This window comes from Salmo salar, chromosome 20, assembly GCF_965601325.2.
Source record: "Salmo salar chromosome 20, fSalSal1, whole genome shotgun sequence".
Taxonomy (NCBI): Eukaryota; Metazoa; Chordata; class Actinopteri; order Salmoniformes; family Salmonidae; genus Salmo; species Salmo salar.
Genome location: NC_138310.1, coordinates 93,827,484 through 93,852,535, shown reverse-complemented (window position 1 = coordinate 93,852,535; position 25,052 = coordinate 93,827,484). Strand labels below are relative to the sequence as shown.

Below are 25,052 nucleotides of genomic sequence, written 5' to 3'. Positions count from 1 at the left end.
GAGCAGGACTAGACTTGAGGAACACTAGTACAGACGTTATCCATCCTGTCTAGAGCAGGACTAGGCTTGAGGAACACTAGTACAGACGTTTCTGTCTGAAAGTCTCACCAGGTAAGAACTGAAGCCATCGTTGACACACTCCACAGACTGGCCTTGGTTGTTGAAATAGATCGGACGGTGATGGCTGCTGGTCTCAAATGAACACCCTGGGTAGAGAGGAGAGGGAGAGGGAGAGGGAGAGGAGAGGAGAGGAGAGGAGAGGAGAGGAGAGGAGAGGAGAGGAGAGGAGAGGAGAGGAGAGGAGAGGAGAGGAGAGGAGAGGAGAGGAGAGGAGAGGAGAGGAGAGGAGAGGAGAGGAGAGGAGAGGAGAGAATGATCATCATCACATAACAAGAGGCGAGTTTGGTTTCTCTAAACCCACACGGTATTTCTGTTATCCAGTTGAAACTAACTTGTATTTCTGCTCCAAAACAGAACAAGCGTTAGATGCTCCAGCTGTGTTTAACAAAACGATACCCTATTCCCTATTTAGCGCACTAATTTTGACTGGGGCCCATAGGGCTCTGTAGTGCACTATATAAGGATTAGGGTGCCATTTGGGAGTTACCCTTCTGTGAGAGTGTGGCTCTGGCCGTGGGCAGCGCAGACTGAGGGCGAAGACACAGAGTAACAAGGGTCAAAGTTGACTTCCTGTCTCTGTGTGTCTGTTCCAGCCTTTGCCCGGGACGGCCTTGCTCAGAGCAACACACACACACACACACACACACACACACACACACACACACACACGGAGCAGAACACACTGTGTTCAGAGAGTGAGAGAGGCCAGGCATTGTGAGAGAGTGAGAGAGGCCAGGCATTGTGAGAGAAAGAGGCCAGGCATTGTGAGAGAAAGAGGCCAGGCATTGTGAGAGAAAGAGGCCAGAGGCCAGGCATTGTGAGAGAAAGAGGCCAGAGGCCAGGCATTGAGAGAGAGAGAGCGAGAGAGAGAGAGAGAGAGAGAGAGAGAGAGAGAGAGAGAGAGAGAGAAAACAGGCATTGAGGAGAGAGAGAGAGAGAGAGAGAGAGAGAGAGAGAGAGAGAGAGAGAGAGAAAACAGGCATTGAGAGAGAGAGAGAGAGAGAGAGAGAGAGAGAGAGAGAGAGAGAGAGGTCAGGCATTATAAGAGAGAGAGAGAGAGAGGATATGCATTATGAGAGGGAGAGAGGCAATCTTTTGGCTCTATAACAAAGAACAGACAGCAAAAACATGTACATGATCAAATAGAAATCTTAGAATCAACTATTAAAGACTACCAGAACCCACTGGATTCTCCAATTACATTGAATGAACTACAGGACAAAATACAAACCCTCCAACCCCAAAAGGCCTGTGGTGTTGATGGTATTCTAAATGAAATGATAAAATTTACGGACCACAAGTTCTAATTGGCTATACTAAAACTATTTAACATGATCCTCAGCTCTGGCATCTTCCCCGATATTTTGAACCAAGGACTGATCACCCCAATCCACAAAAGTGGAGACAAATTTGACCCCAATAAGTACCGTGGGATATGCATCAACAGCAACCTTGGGAAAATCCTCTGCATTATCATTAACAACAGACTCGTACATTTCCTCAGTGAAAACAATGTACTGAGCAAATGTCAAATTTGCTTTTTACCAAATGATCGTACGACAGACCACGTATTCACCCTGCGCACCCTAACTGACAAACAAACAAACCAAAAAAAGGATAGGTCTTCTCATGCTTTGTTGATTTCAAAAAAGCTTTTGACTCAATTTGGCCTGAGGGTCTGAGGGTCTGCTATACAAATTGATGGAAAGTGGTGTTGGGGGAAAAACATACGACATTATAAAATCCATGTACACAAACAACAAGTGTGATGTTAAAATTGGCAAAAAAAACAAAAAAACACAGATTTTTCAACAGGGCCGTGGGGTGAGACAGGGATGCAGCTTAAGCCCCACCCTCTTCAACATATATATTAATGAATTGGCGAGGGCACTAGAACAGTCTGCAGCACCCGGCCCTCACCCTACTAGAATCTGAAGTCAAATGTCTACAGTTTAACGATCTGAGAAACAAGGCAAGAAGGGCCTTCTATGCCACCAAAAGGAACATAAAATTTGACATACCAATTTGGATCTGGCTAAAAATACTTGAATCAATTATGGAACCCATTGCCCTTTATGGCTGTGAGGTCTGGGGTCCGCTCACCAACCAAGAATTCACAAAATGGCACAAACACCAAATTGAGACTCTGCATGCAGAATTCTGCAAAAATATCCTGTGTACAACGTAAAACCAAAAAATGCTTGTAAAACAGAATTAAGCCGAATCACGCTAATGATCAAAATCCATAAAAGAGACGTTAAATTCTACAACCTCGCTTCAAAAAAGAAGCGATTCCCAACGAGAGAGAGAGAGAGAGGAGAGAAACGAGAAAGAGAGAGGAGAGAAACGAGAGAGAGAGAGAGATAGAGAGGGGAGCGAAACGAGAGAGAGAGAGAGAGAGAGAGAGAGAGAGAGCGAGAGGAGAGAAATGAGAGAGAGAGAGAGAGAGAGAGAGAGAGAGAGAGAGAGAGAGAGAGAGAGAGAGAGAGAGAGGGAGGAGAGAAACAAGAAACGAAAGAGAGAGAGAAACACCATGTTGTGACTGAATGCAGAATTCTGAAACAATATCCTTCGTCTATAAAACATAAAACACCAAATAACGCATGCAGAATTAGGCCGATACCCACTAATTATAAAAATCCAGATAAGAGCCATTAAATTCTACAACCACCTAAAAGGAAGCAATTCCCAAACCTTCCATAACAAAGCCATCAACTACAGAGAAATTAACCTGGAGAAGAGTCCCCTAAGCAAGCTGGTCCCGGGGCTCTGTTCACAAACACAAACAGACCCCACAGAGCCCCAGGACAGCAACACAATTAAACCCAACCAAATCATGAGAAAACAAAAAGATAATTACTTGACACATTGGACAGAATTTACCAAAAAATAGAGCAAACTAGAATGTTATTTGGCCCTAAACAGAGAGGACACAGTAGCAGAATACCTGACCACTGTGACTGACCCAAACTTAAGGAAAGCTTTGACTATGTACAGACTCAGTGAGCATAGCCTTGCTATTGAGAAAGGCCGCCGTAGGCAGACCTGGCTCTCAAGAGAAGACACATATTTCCCTCAGATTATACAGACCCAGAAAGAATTTCAAAACAAATCCAATTTTGATAAACTCCCATATCTACTGGGTGAAATATGACATTTGAAATGTCTTTATTTAATATATATATATATATATATATATATATATATATATATATATATATATATATATATATATATATATATATATATATATATATATTTCACCTTTATTTAACCAGGTAGGCCAGTTGAGAACAAGTTCTCATTTACAACTGCGACCTGGCCAAGATAAAGCAAACATGCAGTCAATAACACAATAGAAAAGTCTATATACAGTGTGTGCAAATGTAGTAAGATTAGGGAGGTAAGGCAATAAATAGGCCATAGTGGCGAAATAATTACAATTTAGCAATTAAACACTGGAGTGATAGATGTGCAGAAGATGAATGTCCAAGTAGAGATACTGAGGTGCAGAGGAGCAAAATATATATATATATATTTTTTTATTTGTCCTTTGTTTAACCAGGTAGGCCAGTTGAGAACAAGTTCTCATTTACAGCTGCGACCTGGCCAAGATAAAGCAAAGCAGTTCGACACATACAACGACACAGAGTTACACATGGAGTAAAACAAACGTACAGTCAATAATACAGTACAAAAACAAGTCTATATACAATGTGAGCAAATGAGGTGAGATAAGGGAGGTAAAGGCAAAAAAAGGCCATGGTGGCAAAGTAAATACAATATAGCAAGTAAAACACTGGAATGGTAGATTTGTAGTTTGAAGAAAGTTCAGAGATAAAATATAAATAATATGGTGCAAAGGAGCAAAATAAATAAATAAATAAATACAGTAGGGGAAGAGGTAATAGTTTGGGCTAAATTATAGATGGGCTATGTACAGGTGCAGTGATCTGTGAGCTGCTCTGACAGCTGGTGCTTAAAGCTAGTGAGGGAGATATGTGTTTCCAGTTTCAGAGATTTTTTTAGTTCGTTCATCAATGGAGGAATTTGGCCTGGGGGTGACCAGTGAGATATACCTGCTGGAGCGCGTGCTACAGGTGGGTGCTGCTATGGTGACCAGTGAGCGGAGATAAGGCAGGACTTTACCTAGCAGGGTCTTGTAGATGACCTGGAGTCAGTGGGTTTGGTGACGATTATGAAGCGAGGGCCAGCCAACGAGAGCGTACAGGTCGCAGTGGTGGGTAGTATATGGGGCTTTGGTGACAAAACGGATGGTACTGTGATAGACTGCATCCAGTTTATTGAGTAGGGTGTTGGAGGCTATTTTGTAAATGACATCGCCGAAGTCGAGGATCGGTAGGATGGTCAGTTTTACGAGGGTATGTTTGGCAGCATTAGTGAAGGATGCTTTGTTGCGAAATAGGAAGCCAATTCACAAATTCTAAGTCAGAACCGTCCAGAGTAGTGATGCTGGGCGGGCGGGCAGGTGCGGGTAGCGATCGGTTGAAGAGCATGCATTTAGTTTGATTTGCGTTTAAGAGCAGTTGGAGGCCATGGAAGGAGAGTTGTATGGCATTGAAGCTCATCTGGAGGGTAGTTAACATAGTGTCCAAAGAAGGGACAGATGTATACAGAATGGTGTCGTCTGCGTAGAGGTGGATCAGAGACTCACCAGCAGCAAGAGCGACATCATTGATGTATACAGAGAAAAGAGTCGGCCCGAGAATTGAACCCTGTGGTACCCCCATAGAGACTGCCAGAGGTCCGGACAACAGGCCCTCTGATTTGACACACTGAACTCTATCAGAGAAGTAGTTGGTGAACCAGGCGAGGCAATCATTTGAGAAACCAAGGCTGTTGAGTCTGCTGATAAGAATACGGTGATTGACAGAGTCGAAAGCCTTGGCCAGGTCGATGAAGATGGCTGCACAGTAATGTCTTTTATCGATGGCGGTTATGATGTCGTTTAGGACCTTGAACGTGGCTGAGGTGCACCCATGACCAGCTCGGAAACCAGATTGCATTGTGGAGATGGTACGGTGGGATTTCGAAATGGTCGGTGATCTGTTTGTTAACTTGGCTTTTGAAGATTTTAGAAAGGCAGGGCAGGATGGATATGGGTCTATAACAGTTTGGGTCTAGAGTGTCTCCCCTTTGAAGAGGGGATGATCGCGGCAGCTTTCCAATCTTTAGGGATCTCAGACGATACGAAAGAGAGGTTGAACAGGCTAGTAATAGGGGTTGCAACAATTGCGGCAGATAATTTAAGAAAGAGAGGGTCCAGATTGTCTAGCCCGGCTGATTTGTATGGGTCCAGATTTTGCAGCTTATTCTTTTGGAACTTGTGTAAGTGTAATATTTACTGTTAATTTTTATTGTTTATTATCTATTTCACTTACTGTGGCAATGTAAACATATGTTTCCCAAGCCAATAAAGCCCTTAAATAGAAAATTAAATTGAATTGAGAGAGCGAGAGAGGCCAGGCACTGTGAGAGAGAGAGAGAGAGAGAGAGAGAGAGAGAGAGAGAGAGAGAGAGAGAGAGAGAGAGAGAGAGAGAGAGAGAGAGAGAGAGAGAAGACAGTAGTTTGGTAAAGGGAGAGAGATGTAGTTGACAGTAGTTTGGTAAAGGGAGAGAGATGTAGTTGACATTAGTTTGGATAAAGGGAAAGAGAGAACCAGTCCCTCTGTGTAGCTTGGTGTTCTCTGAGAGTGATTAGGTAGCAGCTAAATAAAGAGAAGGAGAGAGAGAGAGAGTTGTAAAATACCTCGATGTAACCTGCTGTTCTCCACGGCAGGCAGAGTGTTCCTCCTGGGTATAACCGTGGTCACCTCTCCATTCTGCCCACCCAGTGACCTCGGACTACCCCACCTCCCGCTCTCTGACCCCTGGCTGGGCTTGGGAGGCCGTGGAGGGGGTCCACTAGACGACTCAGAGCCAGACGGGGTCACGTTGTGGTTCTTATCGAACGTCCGCGGGATCTGGTAGAAGGACCCGGGCGGGGTCGGGAGGTCGTAGTTGTCAGTCTGCCGGTCGTTGCTACGCTCGTCGCTGTGGTTACGGTCGTTGCTGTGTTGGTCGTTACTGTGGTTACGGTCGTTGCCGGTGGCCAGCGTGTTGCAAGGCGTCTTGAAGGTGTACAGCTTTGTAAATAAAAGAGAGAGAGAGAGAGAGAGAGAGAGAGAGAGAGAGAGAGAGAGAGAGACAGAAACACAATTAGAACCAACCAAATCATAAGAAAACAAAAAGATCTTGGAAAGAATTAACAAAAAAACGGAGCAATCTAGAATGCTATTTTACCTTAAACAGAGAGGACACAGTGGCAGAATACCTGACCACTGGGACTGAGCCAAACTTTAGGAAAGCTTTGACCGTTTTCAGTGAGCATTGCCTTGCTATTGAGAAAGGCTGCCGTAGGCAGACCTGGCTCTCAAGAGAAGACAGACTATGTACACACTGCCCACAAAATGAGGTGGAAACTGAGCTGCACTTCCTAACCTCCTGCCAAATGTATGACCATATTAGAGAGACATATTTCCCTCAGATTACACAGATACACAAAGAATTAGAAAACAAACCCAATTTTCATAAACTGCCATATCTACTGGGTGAAATACCACAGTGTGCCATCACAGCAGCAAGATGTGACCTGTTGCCTCAAGAAAAGGGCAACCAGTGAAGAACAAACACCATTGTAAATACAACCCATATTTATGCTTATTTATTTTCCCTTTTGTACTTTAACTATTTGCATATCATTACATCACTGTATATAGACATAATATGACATTTGAAATATCTTTTTTATTTTGGAACTTCTGTGAGTGTAATGTTTACTGTTCGTGAATATTATTTATTTATATATTATTCTTGTGTTTATTATCTACTTCACTTGCTTTTTGCAATGTTAACATATGTTTCCCGTGCCTATAAAGACCCTTAAATAGAAATTGAATCGATAGAGAATAGTGATGGATATTAAGTTAAAAAAATCTAATAAAAATAGAATACAATAACATAAGTCAAAGGATGTGTAACATAATCAAACCACAAGTTAAAGAGCACCAACCTCCTCGTTCTCCTGCTGATCCGTGTCTCCCAGGCGGCTCTGATCCAGGTTAGGCCCCTCAGAGCTGTACCCCCTGGGTAGCACGTAGCAGCCCTCCTGGGGGGAGTCTGGTCGTGTGGAGGACCTGGGCCCGACTGCAGAGGCCAGTTGGTGCTTGCCAGGCTTGGGCAGGCTGTAGAAGCCATGCAGCTGAGCGCCCATCCCGTTCAGACAGTGAGAGAAACCATGGGAGAACTTCTGCATCGCCGAGTCACTGCCCACAAACAGATTGCTACTGTGTTGTACCTGGGAGAAACTGGCACTTCTGGAGGAGTCAGACAAACATACGGAGGAGAGACGCACGCACGCACGCACGCACGCACGCACGCACGCACGCACGCACGCACACACACACACACACACACACCACACACACACACACACACACACACACACACACACACACCACACACACACACACACACACACACACACACACACACACACACACACACACACACACACACACACACACACACACCACACACACACACACACACACACACACGTCAGTCTTCATTGTGCCTACCCATCCTCCACCAGGCAAAACAGAAGTTCTGACAGACAGGACGACATCTGCCATGCCAATCTCTGCCATGCCAATCTCTGCCAGCAGCTCTCAGTCACATATGGCATTGAACTGGTTAACGGTACATTATTCGCTCCGTGTGGAAGCTTCCCCTAGGTACAGACCCCAATCCTAACCGTGACTATTAGCGGGGGGAAAATACAAAACAGGACCCAAGATCAGCATCTAGGGGCAACTCCACCCTACACTAAATTACTCCCTGTTAATATTGAATATCCCTGCAGTTACCCAATCCGCCACTAGGGGATAGTACAGTTCCTTCTGACGTCGACACAGAGACAAATGAAGTATTCCTCACTGTGCATTGTTTTCGATCAACAGAGACTCATAGAAACAACTCTATGATATCTTAAACACAGAGATAGCTCTGAAACAACTCTATGATATCTTAAACACAGAGATAGCTCTGAAACAACTCTATGATATCTTAAACACAGAGATGGAGTTGCAGGCTGACTGGGCTGGAGGTAGAAGTCGTCCCCAACACACAGAACTAGGATTAGATTGGCTACCCCCAAAATCTTAATACTCAAATATGTACATTTATGGTCGACGTGATCAAATTGACATTGAAATATGAGTCATAGATCCGTCGTTCTCATTTAAAGCAAGTCTAAGAAGCGGTAGATATGTTCTATGTGCTCTATCTCTACGCTTCCCGTTCTTAAGTTTTGTTTTCGCGTCTTTTACTTTCGGTTTTGTACACCAGCTTCAAACAGCTGAAAATACAATATTTTTGCTTATAGAAAATATTTTTCCTAGCACTTTCAAATCAAATCAAATTTTATTTGTCACACGCGCTGAATACAACAGGTGTAGACATTACTGTGAAATGATTACTTACAAGCTCTTAAACAACAATGCAGTTTTAAGAAAAATAAGTGTTAAGTAAAAAACAGATAAGTAAAAAATAAGAAATAAAAGTAACAAATAATTAAAGAGCAGAAGTAAAATAACAATAACGAGGCTATATACAGGGTGTACCAGTACAGAGTCAATGTGGAGGCTATATACAGGGGGTACCGGTACAGAGTCAATGTGGAGGCTATATACAGGGGGTACCGGTACAGAGTCAATGTGGAGGCTATATACAGGGGGTACCGGTACAGAGTCAATGTGGAGGCTATATACAGGGGGTACCAGTACAGAGTCAATGTGGAGGCTATATACAGGGGGTACCGGTACAGAGTCAATGTGGAGGCTATATACAGGGGGTACCGGTACAGAGTCAATGTGGAGGCTATATACAGGGGGTACCGGTACAGAGTCAATGTGGAGGCTATATACAGGGGGTACCAGTACAGAGTCAATGTGGAGGCTATATACAGGGGGTACCGGTACAGAGTCAATGTGGAGGCTATATACAGGGGGTACCGGTACAGAGTCAATGTGGAGGCTATATACAGGGGGTACCGGTACAGAGTCAATGTGGAGGCTATATACAGGGGGTACCAGTACAGAGTCAATGTGGAGGCTATATACAGGGGGTACCGGTACAGAGTCAATGTGGAGGCTATATACAGGGGGTACCGGTACAGAGTCAATGTGAAGGCTATATACAGGGGGTACCGGTACAGAGTCAATGTGGAGGCTATATACAGGGGGTACTGGTACAGAGTCAATGTGGAGGCTGTATACAGGGGGTACCGGTACAGAGTCAATGTGGAGGCTATATACAGGGGGTACCGGTACAGAGTCAATGTGGAAGCTATAAACAGGGGGTACCGGTACAGAGTCAATGTGGAGGCTATATACAGGGGGTACCGGTACAGAGTCAATGTGGAGGCTATATACAGGGGGCACCAGTACAGAGTCAATGTGGAGGCTGTATACAGGGGGGTACCGGTACAGAGTCAATGTGGAGGCTATATACAGGGGGTACCGGTACAGAGTCAATGTGGAGGCTATATACAGGGGGTACCGGTACAGAGTCAATGTGGAGGCTATATACAGGGGGGGGTACCGGTACAGAGTCAATGTGGAGGCTATATACAGGATATACCGGTACAGAGTCAATGTGGAGGCTATATACAGGGGGTACCGGTACAGAGTCAATGTGGAGGCTATATACAGGGGGTACCGGTACAGAGTCAATGTGGAGGCTATATACAGGGGGAACCAGTACAGAGTCAATGTGGAGGCTATATACAGGGGGTACCGGTACAGAGTCAATGTGTAGGCTATATACAGGGGGTACCGGTACAGAGTCAATGTGTGGGGGCACTGGTTAGTCGAGGTAATTGAGGTAATATGTACATGTAGGTAAAGTGACTATGCATAGATGATAAACAGAGAGTGGCAGCGGTGTAAAAGAGATGGGGGGGGGGCAGCATTCTGGGTAGCCATTTGATTAGATGTTCAGGAGTCTTACGGCTTCGGGGTAGAAGCTGTTTAGAAGCCTCTTGAACCTAGACTTGGTGCTCCGGTACCGCTTGCCGTACAGTAGCAGAGAGAACAGTCTATGACTAGTGTGGCTGGAGTCTTTGACAATTTTTAGGGCCTTCCTCTGACACCGCCTGGTGTAGAGATCCTGGATGGCAGGAAGCTTGGCCCCAGTGATGTACTGGGCCGTACGCACTACCCTCTGTAGTGCCTTGCGGTCAGAGGCCAAGCAGTTGCCATACCAGGCAGTGTTGCAAGCAGTCAGGATGCTCTCGATGGTGCAGCTATAGAAGTTTTTGAGGATCTGAGGACCCATGCCAAATCTTTTCAGTCTCCTGAGGGGGAATAGGTTTTGTCGTGCCCTCTTCACGACTGTCTTGGTATGTTTGGACCATGATAGTTTGTTGGTGATGTGGACACCAAGGAACTTGAAGCTCTCAACCCGCTCCACTACAGCCTCGTCGATGAGAATGAGGGCGTGCTCGGTCCTCCTTTTCCTGTAGTCCACAATCATCTCCTTTGTCTTGATCACATTGAGGGAGAAATTGTTGTCCTGGCACCACCCGTCCAGGTCTCTGACCTCCTCTCTATAGGCTGTCTCATAGTTGTCGGTGATCAGGCATACCACTGTTGTGTTGTCAGCAAACTTAATGATGGTGTTGGAGTCGTGCCTGGCCATGCAGTCGTAGGTGAACAGGGAATACAGGAGGGGACAGAGCACGCACCCCTGAGGAACCCCAGTGTTGAGGATCAGCGTGGCGGATGTGTTGTTACCTACCCTCACCACCTGGGGGCGGCCCGTCAGGAAGTCCAGGATACAGTTGCAGAGGGAGGTGTTTAGTCCCAGGGTCCTTAGCTTAGTGATGAGCTTTGAGGACACTATGGTGTTGAACGCTGAGCTGTAGTCAATGAACAGCATTCTCACATAGGTGTTCATTTTGTCCAGGCGGGAAAGGGCAGTGTGAAGCGCAATAGAGATTGCATCATCTGTGGATCTGTTAGTGCGGTATGCAAATTAGAGTGGGTCTAGGGTTTCTGGGATAATGGTATTGATGTGAGCCATGACCAGCCTTTCAAAGCACTTCATGTCTACAGACATTAGTTCGTTCAATGATTCTCTACACTATATTTGCTTGTTTTGTCACAAACTGAAATTCAAATTTTATCAACCAGAAAATGGCGGAGCGATTTCTGCATAGTACATCTTTAACATTGATTAATGATATCCTGGAGGATGGAAACGGAGGGCTCACCCAGGACTGGGGGGGAGGGAGGGAGGGAGGACATCCAGGAGAATGGGAGGAGGGAGGGAGGGAGGCAGGACATCCAGGAGAATGGAAGGAGGGAGGGAGGACATCCAGGAGAATGGAAGGAGGGAGGGAGGGAGGGAGGGAGGGAGGGAGGAGGGAGGGAGGGAGGGAGGGAGGGAGGGAGCCCACAGCAGAGACAGTCAGCCCTAACAGCCCACACACACAAACACTTTCTGGCTACTCATTCTTACACTGCTCACATACGTAAGCTGGTCACACACACACACACCATTCTGCTTTTCTAATGCCTGGCCATATTAGTGTGATCTAGAAGCCTGGCTAGAGTGTAGTAGGCCTACAACCCCTGCCTCCCTCCTCCCTCCCCACGCAACAGCAGAGACCATAGAAATAGAACTACTAGAATGGTTATCCCTGTTCGAGTCAATTACATAATGGGTGGACTAGTGGGCATGCTAGTGATGATGTTTTCTATGGTAGAGGCACCCCAGAGAGCTGCTAGCCTGCCAAGTTTTTACATCCAGGAAGTGAACCGAGTCTGTACGTTGACCCCATTGCATCATGGGGTGACAGGAAGTGACAGGAAGTGACAGGAAGTCCATATGATACACACAGAAACACCACCTCACCGTGCGCTCTCTGTCTTCCTGCTCATGCACTGATGCAGTAGAAGGTAATCCTGTGGTGCGCTGTTGGACAGGGAGCCCCCGTGGTTACCGTGGTTACCTGCAACAAGAGGACCACAATCCCTTGTTAAAAATGTTGTTTTGCTATCCTCAGTGATTTTAAATGCATTGTGTCCACATGTGTGTTTACATTTTTGTAATTAAAAAAAATATATATTAAATATATATTTTTTTTAATTCCAACGGAGTCAAAACCATGGTTACCGTGGTGACTGTGGGACCCACCGTGGCGGACCGGGACGTCGAAGGTGAACAGGACGGGCTGGGAAGAGTGGACTGGAGCAGACGACTTACGCTCTCTGGTCAGTGGGGTCAGGGAACTGGACAGGTCTGCTGCCAGGGAACGGCCCATATGAGCTGTAGAGGACCGGCCGTCTGTCGGGGAGAGGACAATACAATGATGATGATGATGATGATGATGTCAAATCCCACAGCTAGTTGATTTGGCAAAGTATTATTATTGTTGAGGATCTAGCATCTGTGGGGGAGGGAGGAGAGGGGAGGAGAGGGATAGGGAGAGGGAGAGGGGAGGGGAGGGATAAGGAGGAGAGGGGAGGGGATGGATAGGGGGAGGAGAGGGATAGGGATAGGGAGGAGAGGGGAGGGAGGAGAGGGGAGGGGATGGATAAGGAGGAGTGGGGAGGAGAGGGGAGGGATAAGGAGGAGAGGGGAGGGGATGGATAGGGGGAGGAGAGGGGAGGCATAAGGAGGAGTGGGGAGGAGAGGGGAGGGATAAGGAGGAGAGGGGAGGGGATGGATAGGGGGAGGAGAGGGGAGGCATAAGGAGGAGTGGGGAGGAGAGGGGAGGGATAAGGAGGAGAGGGGAGGGGATGGATAGGGGGAGGAGAGGGATAGGGATAGGGAGGAGAGGGGAGGGAGGAGAGGGATAGGGGGAGGAGAGGGGAGGAATAGGGAGGAGAGGGGAGGGAGGAGAGGGATAGGGGGAGGAGAGGGGAGGAATAGGGAGGAGAGGGGAGGGGATGGATAGGGGAGGAGAGTGATAGGGAGATGCATATGGAGAGGAGATGCATAGGGAGAGGGGAGGGATAGGGAGGAGAGGGGAGGGAGGAGAGGGATAGGGGGAGGAGAGGGGAGGGATAGGGAGGAGAGGGGAGGAGAGGGGAGGGGATGGATAGGGGGAGGAGAGGGATAGGGAGGAGAGGGGTAGGGAGATGCATAGGGAGAGGAGAGGGGAGGGATAGGGAGGAGAGGGGAGGGATAGGGAGGAGAGGGGAGGGATAGGGAGGAGAGGGGAGGGAGGAGAGGGATAGGGGGAGGAGAGGGGAGGAATAGGGAGGAGAGGGGAGGAGAGGGGAGGGGATGGATAGGGGAGGAGAGTGATAGGGAGATGCATATGGAGAGGAGATGCATAGGGAGAGGAGAGGGATAGGGAGGAGAGGGGAGGGATAGGGAGGAGAGGGGAGCGGATGGATAGGGAGAGGAGAGGAGAGGGATAGGGAGAGGAGAGGAGAGGGATAGGGAGAGGAGAGGGGAGGGAGGAGAGGGATAGGGATAGGAGAGGGGAGGGATAGGAGAGGGGAGGGATAGGGAGGAGAGAGGAGATGGATAGAGAGAGGAGAGGAGAGGAGAGGAGAGGAGAGGAGAGGAGAGGAGAGGAGAGGAGAGGAGAGGAGAGGAGAGGAGAGGAGAGAAAAACATCTGATTAACTTCTCTCTATTGGATCAACTCAAGGAGATTCAACAGATTTAGAAAAGGAAACTGAAAACGTGTCGACCATTACTTGTTATTTTACAATAGTTGTCCCCCACCTTGTCGTAATGCTTTTCATCTTTACAGAACAAAACCCCAGCCAGCCCAGTTCAGTTCTCAGGTGGTTGAATGGAAGGTTTCAAGCAGTAACATCCATGCAGACTTGTATTCAATACCGTAGCTCGGTGTGCCCTCTAAACATAACCAATGACCAATAGCTATCAGAACAGAGAGGCTCAGTTGGTAGAGCATGGTGTTTGCAACGCCAGCATGGTGTGTGCAACGCCAGGGTTGTGGGTTCGATTCCCACGGGGGACCAGTACAAAAAAATAATAATAATAATAATAACAAAATTCATGAAATGAAAATGAAATGTATGCATTCACTACTGTAAGTCGCTCTGGATAAGAGCGTCTGCTAAATGACTAAAATGTAAATGTAAAATGAGAGAGAATCCCTCTGGCTTTCGTTGGCGGAGGACAAACACAAAGACACACACCCTGATGCCTATTCCCTCAGATGCTATGTCCTTATCATTGTCCATCAGGAACAAGGATGAAACAGGTTGTCTGACTGAAATGGAAGCCAAGCTGTGTATTTTTCTCTAAAAGCATTTTAACTATATTTCAGTTCTCATGTTGAACATGTTGTTTTACCAAATCAGTACAGACAGACCTGTTTTAGAAGCAGAAACTACTCATGCCTCTCCCTCTCCCTCCCCTCTCCCCCCTCAATCAATATATCTACCCATTTTAGTGGGCCCAGCACCCTTCACTATGGAGCAGAGCTTTCTGTGAAGAGAGAGGATGAGAGAGAGAGAGAGAGAGACATAGAGCGAGAGAGACAGAAAGAGAGAGAGAGACAGAGAGAGAGAGACAGAGAGACAGAAAGAGAGAGCGACAGAGAGAGAGAGAGAGAGCAGAGAGAGAGAGAGAGAGAGAGAGAGAGAGAGAGAGACTGGAGAGTGGATGAGCTATCTTAACTATCCTCGTAACAATGGAAGTAATTGAGCCCATCTAGGACTGGATGGGAGCCCCCACTGGGCTGGCTGAGTGCCTGAAAGTCTTTGCATCACACTAATGTCCACCATGCTGACCAGCGGAATGGAGACCATGTCCTGAGTAGAGGCAGGGATTCCTCAGGCAAGGACTGACCTCGTTTAGCCAACCATGGACTACATCCCCCCCTCTCCATTAGTCATAGTGGTCATTCCTCATTCCCCCCCCCATCTCCATTAGTCATAGTGGTCATTCCTCATCCCCCCCCCCCCCCCCCCTCCATTAGTCCTAGTGGTCATGCCTCATTCTGCTCTATAATATACTCCCCTCCATTAGTCGTAGTGGTCATGCCTCATTCTGCTCTATAATATACTCCCCTCCATTAGTCGTAGTGGTCATGCCTCATTCTGCTCTATAATATACTCCCCTCCATTAGTCGTAGTGGTCATGCCTCATTCTGCTCTATAATATACTCCCCTCCATTAGTCGTAGTGGTCATGCCTCATTCTGCTCTATAATATACTCCCCTCCATTAGTCGTAGCGGTCATGCCTCATTCTGCTCTATAATACACGCCCCTCCATTAGTCGTAGTGGTCATGCCTCATTCTGCTCTATAATATACTCCCCTCCATTAGTCGTAGTGGTCATGCCTCATTCTGCTCTATAATATACTCCCCTCCATTAATCGTAGTGGTCATGCCTCATTCTGCTCTATAATATACTCCCCTCCATTAGTCGTAGTGGTCATGCCTCATTCTGCTCTATAATATACTCCCCTCCATTAGTCGTAGTGGTCATGCCTCATTCTGCTCTATAATATACCCCCCTCCATTAGTCGTAGTGGTCATGCCTCATTCTGCTCTATAATATACCCCCCTCCATTAGTCGTAGTGGTCATGCCTCATTCTGCTCTATAATATACTCCCCTCCATTAGTCGTAGTGGTCATGCCTCATTCTGCTCTATAATATACCCCCCTCCATTAGTCGTAGTGGTCATGCCTCATTCTGCTCTATAATATACCCCCCTCCATTTGCTCCATAACAGTCTCATTATCAACTGGGGTTTCATTCCAAGCTGCTGTTTGATAAAAGTGGTCAATTTAATGTGAAAGTGGAAGTTCTTGGAAGTTGACAGGGGGCTGGAGGCGCATTGCCCAAGTTCAGTGCTTAAGTGATTGAAATGTAAAGGCAATGTTGCAGAGTACTGCATTGTCCCACTCTCCTCTCCTCCTCTCTCCTCTTCCTCCTCCCACTCTCCTCTCTCTCTCCCCTCTCTCTCCTCTTCCTCCTCCACTCTCATCTCTCCCCCTCTCTCTCCTCTTCCTCCTCCCACTCCGCATCTCATCTCCCCTCCTCTCTCCTCTTCGTCCTCCCACTCTCCTCTCATCTCTCCCTCTCTCTCTCTCCTCTTCCTCCTCCCACTCTCATCTCTCCCCCTCTCTCTCCTCTTCCTCCTCCCACTCCGCTCTCATCTCTCCTCCTCTCTCCTCTTCATCCTCCCACTCTCCTCTCATCTCTCCCCCCCTCTCTCCTCTTCCTCCTCCCACTCTCCTCTCATCTCTCCCCCTCTCTCTCTCCTCTTCCTCCTCCCACTCTCCTCTCATCTCTCCTCCTCTCTCCTCTTCGTCCTCTTCGTCTCCCACCTCTCCCCTCCTCTCTCCTCTTCCTCCTCCCACTCTCCTCTCATCTCTCCCCCTCTCTCCTCTTCCTCCAGTAAGCGAGTGAGTGAGAGGGGTCATGTGGTCTTGTTCCTTCCTGGTTCTCTGGCCTCATGCCAGAGTTCTATTTTCATCTCCGGCCTGAGACTTGTCTCCTCTCTACAGCAGACCTGGGTTCACATACTATTTGAAACCTTTGAAATACTTGATGCGTTTGCTTCAGCCTGTCTGGAGTGCCAGGTGAGAGGGGGGTTTTCACTTTATGCATCAGTTCAATTGGTTCCATTGTGCCAGACAAGTTCAAATCGAGCACAGTTTAAATATTTACAATGATGTCAAGTACTATTTAACCCCATGTCTTCCTTCTACAGTCTTACAGTATCACAGCAGACAGCTGGGCTGTCATAGAAACAACACAACTAACTAAAGGTCATGATGTTCACACACACACACACACACACACACACACACACACACACACACACACACACACACACACACACACACACACACAGGTCATAGTGGAACCATTCCAACCCGGCTGGGTAGTAGAACCACGGTTATCACAACTCGTTCTAACCACAGTTATCACATCTAGATTATCTCTCGTTCTAACCACTCTCAGAAACGTCAAGTATGTTTCCATCAAATAGCAAGGTGAGGAGTCCATTTGTAACTTGACACCATCCCTTGACCTGATGCTATATCACATATCTCAAGAGTGTTGTAATGCATTAAAATACCACTTTAACTGCTTGGTGAATAGAAGAAGTATATTTCTGGTAAGTACACGGAGTGATTCACTTCATGATGAGTTTCAATGTTCCAATTACGTTCTGTAATCCATCACCTAGTGTCTCATCTGCTGTGGATCTTTAATCTAATAGAGGATCTCTGGTGAACTGGTGCTCAGGACGACGGAATTAGAACACAACACACACTCAGGACAAGGACAGGCTTTGTACACCCCTGACTTCAACTCCTCTCCTCCTCCCTTCTCCTATCCTCTCCTCTCCTCTACTGCTCATCCTGTCCTCCTCCCTTCTCCTATCCTCTCCTCCTCCCTCCTCCTCCCCTACTGCTCTCCCCTCTCCTCTATACCCTCTCCTCCCCTACTGCTCTCCCCTCTCCTCTCTACCCTCTCCTCCCCTACTGCTCTCCCCTACTGCTCTCTCCCCTCTCCTCCCCTACTGCTCTCCCCTCTCCTCCCCTACTGCTCATCCTGTCCTCCTCCCTTCTCCTATCCTCTCCTCCTCCCTCCTCCTCCCCTACTGCTCTCCCCTCTCCTCTATACCCTCTCCTCCCCTACTGCTCTCCCCTCTCCTCTCTACCCTCTCCTCCCCTACTGCTCTCCCCTACTGCTCTCTCCCCTCTCCTCCCCTACTGCTCTCCCCTCTCCTCCCCTACTGCTCTCTCTCCTCTCCTAATCAGCATTAAACAAGGACAGAGCATAATATGATTTAAAATATATCTAAAAACAGAATATATAAATATAAATATATAACATATAAACATAGCATAATGGGAATAATAATGAGAGCTAAAAACAGAACATATTGGACAGTGGGGACTAGCTGGTGATGGTGGACAGTGGGGACTAGCTGGTGATGGTGGACAGTGGGGACTAGCTGGTGATGGTGGACAGTGGGGACTAGCTGGTGATGGGTGGACAGTGGGGACTAGCTGGTGATGGTGGACAGTGGGGACTAGCTGGTGATGGGTGGACAGTGGGGACTAGCTGGTGATGGTGGACAGTGGGGACTAACTGGTGATGGGTGGACAGTGGGGACTAGCTGGTGATGGTGGACAGTGGGGACTAGCTGGTGATGGTGGACAGTGGGGACTAGCTGGTGATGGTGGACAGTGGGGACTAACTGGTGATGGGTGGACAGTGGGGACTAACTGGTGATGGTGGACAGTGGGGACTAACTGGTGATGGTGGACAGTGGGGACTAGCTGGTGATGGTGGACAGTGGGGACTAACTGGTGATGGTGGACAGTGGGGACTAGCTGGTGATGGTGGACAGTGGGGACTAACTGGTGATGGTGGACAGTGGGGACTAACTGGTGATGGTGGACAGTGGGGACTAGCTGGTGATGGTGGACAGTGGGGACTAACTGGTGATGGTGGACAGTGGGGACTAACTGGTGATGGTGGACAGTGGGGACTAACTGGTGATGGTGGACAGTGGGGACTAGCTGGTGATGGTGGACAGTGGGGACTAGCTGGTGATGGTGGACAGTGGGGACTAACTGGTGATGGTGGACAGTGGGGACTAGCTGGTGATGGTGGACAGTGGGGACTAACTGGTGATGGTGGACAGTGGGGACTAACTGGTGATGGTGGACAGTGGGGACTAGCTGGTGATGGTGGACAGTGGGGACTAACTGGTGATGGTGGACAGTGGGGACTAACTGGTGATGGGTGGACAGTGGGGACTAACTGGTGATGGTGGACAGTGGGGACTAACTGGTGATGGTGGACAGTGGGGACTAGCTGGTGATGGTGGACAGTGGGGACTAGCTGGTGATGGTGGACAGTGGGGACTAACTGGTGATGGTGGACAGTGGGGACTAACTGGTGATGGTGGACAGTGGGGACTAACTGGTGATGGTGGACAGTGGGGACTAACTGGTGATGGTGGACAGTGGGGACTAACTGGTGATGGTGGACAGTGGGGACTAACTGGTGATGGTGGACAGTGGGGACTAACTGGTGATGGTGGACAGTGGGGACTAACTGGTGATGGTGGACAGTGGGGACTAACTGGTGATGGTGGGACAGTGGGGACTAACTGGTGATGGTGGACAGTGGGGACTAACTGGTGATGGTGGACAGTGGGGACTAACTGGTGATGGTGGACAGTGGGGACTAGCTGGTGATGGTGGACAGTGGGGACTAGCTGGTGATGGTGGACAGTGGGGACTAGCTGGTGATGGTGGACAGTGGGGACTAACTGGTGATGGTGGACAGTGGGGACTAACTGGTGATGGGTGGACAGTGGGGACTAACTGGTGATGGGTGGACAGTGGGGACTAACTGGTGATGGGTGGACAGTGGGGACTAACTGGTGATGGTGGACAGTGGGGACTAACTGGTGATGGTGGACAGTGGGGACTAACTGGTGATGGTGGACAGTGGGGACTAACTGGTGATGGTGGACAGTGGGGACTAACTGGTGATGGTGGACAGTGGGGACTAACTGGTGATGGTGGACAGTGGGGACTAACTGGTGATGGTGGACAGTGGGGACTAACTGGTGATGGTGGACAGTGGGGACTAACTGGTGATGGTGGACAGTGGGGACTAACTGGTGATGGTGGACAGTGGGGACTAACTGGTGATGGTGGACAGTGGGGACTAACTGGTGATGGTGGACAGTGGGGACTAACTGGTGATGGTGGACAGTGGGGACTAACTGGTGATGGTGGACAGTGGGGACTAACTGGTGATGGGTGGACAGTGGGGACTAACTGGTGATGGTGGACAGTGGGGACTAGCTGGTGATGGTGGACAGTGGGGACTAGCTGGTGATGGTGGACAGTGGGGACTAACTGGTGATGGTGGACAGTGGGGACTAACTGGTGATGGGTGGACAGTGGGGACTAACTGGTGATGGTGGACAGTGGGGACTAACTGGTGATGGGTGGACAGTGGGGACTAACTGGTGATGGTGGACAGTGGGGACTAACTGGTGATGGGTGGACAGTGGGGACTAACTGGTGATGGTGGACAGTGGGGACTAACTGGTGATGGGTGGACAGTGGGGACTAACTGGTGATGGTGGACAGTGGGGACTAACTGGTGATGGTGGACAGTGGGGACTAACTGGTGATGGTGGACAGTGGGGACTAACTGGTGATGGTGGACAGTGGGGACTAACTGGTGATGGTGGACAGTGGGGACTAACTGGTGATGGGTGGACAGTGGGGACTAACTGGTGATGGTGGACAGTGGGGACTAGCTGGTGATGGTGGACAGTGGGGACTAACTGGTGATGGTGGACAGTGGGGACTAACTGGTGATGGTGGACAGTGGGGACTAACTGGTGATGGTGGACAGTGGGGACTAGCTGGTGATGGGTGGACAGTGGGGACTAACTGGTGATGGTGGACAGTGGGGACTAACTGGTGATGGTGGACAGTGGGGACTAACTGGTGATGGTGGACAGTGGGTACTAGCTGGTGATGGTGGACAGTGGGGACTAGCTGGTGATGGTGGACAGTGGGGACTAACTGGTGATGGTGGACAGTGGGGACTAACTGGTGATGGTGGACAGTGGGGACTAACTGGTGATGGTGGACAGTGGGGACTAAGCTGGTGATGGTGGACAGTGGGGACTAGCTGGTGATGGTGGACAGTGGGGACTAACTGGTGATGGGTGGACAGTGGGGACTAACTGGTGATGGTGGACAGTGGGGACTAACTGGTGATGGTGGACAGTGGGGACTAACTGGTGATGGTGGACAGTGGGGACTAACTGGTGATGGTGGACAGTGGGGACTAACTGGTGATGGTGGACAGTGGGGACTAACTGGTGATGGTGGACAGTGGGGACTAACTGGTGATGGTGGACAGTGGGGACTAACTGGTGATGGTGGGACAGTGGGGACTAACTGGTGATGGTGGACAGTGGGGACTAACTGGTGATGGTGGACAGTGGGGACTAAATGGTGATGGTGGACAGTGGGGACTAAATGGTGATGGTGGACAGTGGGGACTAGCTGGTGATGGTGGACAGTGGGGACTAACTGGTGATGGTGGACAGTGGGGACTAGCTGGTGATAGTGGACAGTGGGGACTAACTGGTGATGGTGGACAGTGGGGACTAACTGGTGATGGTGGGACAGTGGGGACTAACTGGTGATGGTGGACAGTGGGGACTAACTGGTGATGGTGGACAGTGGGGACTAACTGGTGATGGTGGACAGTGGGGACTAACTGGTGATGGTGGGACAGTGGGGACTAACTGGTGATGGGTGGACAGTGGGGACTAACTGGTGATGGGTGGACAGTGGGGACTAGCTGGTGATGGTGGACAGTGGGGACTAACTGGTGATGGTGGACAGTGGGGACTAACTGGTGATGGGTGGACAGTGGGGACTAACTGGTGATGGTGGACAGTGGGGACTAACTGGTGATGGTGGACAGTGGGGACTAACTGGTGATGGTGGACAGTGGGGACTAGCTGGTGATGGTGGACAGTGGGGACTAGCTGGTGATGGTGGACAGTGGGGACTAACTGGTGATGGTGGACAGTGGGGACTAACTGGTGATGGTGGACAGTGGGGACTAACTGGTGATGGTGGACAGTGGGGACTAGCTGGTGATGGTGGACAGTGGGGACTAACTGGTGATGGTGGACAGTGGGGACTAACTGGTGATGGTGGACAGTGGGGACTAGCTGGTGATGGTGGACAGTGGGGACTAGCTGGTGATGGTGGACAGTGGGGACTAACTGGTGATGGGTGGACAGTGGGGACTAACTGGTGATGGTGGACAGTGGGGACTAACTGGTGATGGTGGACAGTGGGGACTAACTGGTGATGGTGGACAGTGGGGACTAACTGGTGATGGGTGGACAGTGGGGACTAACTGGTGATGGTGGACAGTGGGGACTAACTGGTGATGGTGGACAGTGGGGACTAACTGGTGATGGTGGACAGTGGGGACTAACTGGTGATGGGTGGACAGTGGGGACTAACTGGTGATGGTGGACAGTGGGGACTAGCTGGTGATGGTGGACAGTGGGGACTAACTGGTGATGGTGGACAGTGGGGACTAACTGGTGATGGTGGACAGTGGGGACTAACTGGTGATGGTGGACAGTGGGGACTAACTGGTGATGGGTGGACAGTGGGGACTAACTGGTGATGGTGGACAGTGGGGACTAACTGGTGATGGTGGACAGTGGGGACTAACTGGTGATGGTGGACAGTGGGGACTAACTGGTGATGGGTGGACAGTGGGGACTAGCTGGTGATGGTGGACAGTGGGGACTAGCTGGTGATGGTGGACAGTGGGGACTAACTGGTGATGGGTGGACAGTGGGGACTAACTGGTGATGGTGGACAGTGGGGACTAACTGGTGATGGTGGACAGTGGGGACTAACTGGTGATGGTGGACAGTGGGGACTAACTGAAGTTATTGGATGGTGGTGACTAACACATAACATTTTTACACCACTACATACGTCATCTACAATACAACATTTACAATACCGTCATACACACGCGTGTAGTACATGTCATAGCGTGTGTGTCAGGGGAGAACCCTTCTCCTCAGTGAATTTAATAACAAATAAAAATGGTAAAACACTTAAAAAGTTATCCTTTTTAGATGAAAATATACTAAATATATTCATGTCACCAAATAATTGATTAAAACGCACTATTTTGTAAATCAGGTCTGCAGTAGCCTCAACAACACTCTGTAGGGTAGCACCATGGTGTTGCAGGAGGACAGCTAGCTTCCGTCCTCCTCTGGGTAAATTGACTTCAATACAAAACCTAGGAGGCTCATGGTTCTCACCCGCCTTCCATAGACTTACACAGTAATTATGACAACTTCCGGAGGGCGGCCTTCAACCTATCAGAGCTCTTGCAGCAGGAACTGACATGTTGTCCACCCAAACAAAGGATCAGAGAATGAATCTAGTACTTTAAAAAAAAGTATTTTATTTCACCTTTATTTAACCAGGTAGGCTAGTTGAGAACAAGTTCTCATTTGTAACTGCGACCTGACCAAGATAAAGCATAGCAATTCAACACATACAACAACACAGAGTTACACATGGAGTAAAACAAACATACAGTCAATAATACAGTAGAACAAAAGAAAACAAAAAGTCTATATACAGTTCAAATGAGGTAAATTAAGACAATAAATAGGCCATGGTGGCGAAGTAATCACAATATATCAATTAAACACTGGAATGATGGATGTGCAGAAGATGAATGTGCAAGTAGAGATACTGGGGTGCAAAGGAGCAAAATAAATAAATAAATAAATACAGTATGGGGATGAGGTAGGTAGATAGATGGGCTGTTTACAGATGGGCTATGTACAGGTGCAGTGATCTGTGAGCTGCTCTGACAGCTGGTGCTTAAAGCTAGTGAGGGAGATATGGGTCTCCAGCTTCAGTCTAACCAGACACCTAGGTATTTGTAGTTGTCCACATATTCTAAGTCAGAACCGTCCAGAGTAGTGATGCTGGGTGGGCGGGCAGGTGCGGGTAGTGATCGATTGAATAGCTTGTATTTAGTTTGATTTGCGTTTAAGAGCAGTTGGAGGCCACGGAAGGAGAGTTGAATGGCATTGAAGCTCATCTGGAGGGTAGTTAACACAGTGTCCAAAGAAGGGACAGAAGTATACAGAATGCTGTCATCTGCGTAGAGGTGGATCAGAGAATCACCAGCAGCAAGAGCGACATCATTGATGTATACAGAGAAAAGAGTCGGCCCGAGAATTGAACCCTGTGGCACCCCCATAGAGACTGCCAGAGGTCCGGACAACAGGCCCTCCGATTTGACACACTGAACTCTATCTGAGAAGTAGGCGAGGCAATCATTTGAGAAACCAAGGCTGTCGAGTCAGCCAGTAAGAATGTGGTGATTGACAGAGTCGAAAGCCTTGGCCAGGTCGATGAATACGGCTGCACAGTAATGTCTCTTATCGATGGCGGTTATGATGTCGTTTAGGACCTTGAACGTGGCTGAGGTGCACCCATGACCAGTTCTGAAACCAGATTGCATAGCGGAGAAGGTACGGTGGGATTCGAAATGGTCGGTAATCTGTTTGTTAACTTGGCTTTCGAAGACCTTAGAAAGACAGGGTAGGATATATATAGGTCTGTAGCAGTTTGGGTCTAGAGTGTCACCCCTTTGAAGAGGGGGATGACCGTGGCAGCTTTCCAATCTTTGGGGATCTCAGACGATACGAAAGAGAGGTTGAACAGGCTAGTAATACGGTTTGCAACAATTTCGGCAGATATTTTTAGAAAGAGAGGATCCAGATTGTCTAGCCCAGCTGATTTGTAGGGGTCCAGATTTTGCAGCTCTTTCAGAACAACAGCTATCTGGATTTGGGTGAAGGAGAAGTGGTGTGGGCATTGGCGGGTTGCTGTGGAGGGTGCCGGGCAGTTGACCGGGGTAGGGGTAGCCAGGTGGAAAGCATGGCCAGCTGTAGAAAAATGCTTATTGAAATGATTAATTATAGTGGATTTATCGGTGGTAACAGTGTTTCCTAACCTCAGAGCAGTGGGCAGCTGGAAGGAGGTGCTCTTATTCTCCATGCACTTTACAGTGTCTCAGAACTTTGAGTTAGTACTACAGGAAGCACATTTCTGTTTGAAAAAGCTAGCCTTGGCTTTTTTAACTGCCTGTGTATATTTGTTCCTAACTTCCCTGAAAAGTTGCATATCGTGGGGGCTATTCGATGCTAATGCAGAACGCCACAGGATGTTTTTGTGCTGGTCAAGGGCAGACAGGTCTGGGGTGAACCAAGGACTATATCTATTCCTAGTTC

At 48.5% G+C, this 25,052-nt stretch overlaps 1 protein-coding gene across 2 annotated transcripts in view; it reads right to left on the bottom strand.

Moving 5' to 3' along the window:
- Positions 1-25,052, bottom strand: part of gab2 (GRB2-associated binding protein 2) — a 176,670-nt gene that overhangs the window by 28,940 nt on the left and 122,678 nt on the right. Inside the window, exons 3-7 of one of the 2 annotated variants that reach the window (XM_045704158.2) lie at positions 12,361-12,531; positions 12,100-12,196; positions 7,193-7,496; positions 5,891-6,266; positions 109-206 (exon numbers count right to left, since the gene is read on the bottom strand). In XM_045704158.2, coding sequence (XP_045560114.1) covers positions 109-206; positions 5,891-6,266; positions 7,193-7,496; positions 12,100-12,196; positions 12,361-12,531 — 1,046 coding nt within the window. The remainder of the gene's footprint in view (positions 1-108; positions 207-5,890; positions 6,267-7,192; positions 7,497-12,099; positions 12,197-12,360; positions 12,532-25,052) is intronic. The other variant, XM_045704160.2, reaches the window with a different exon arrangement.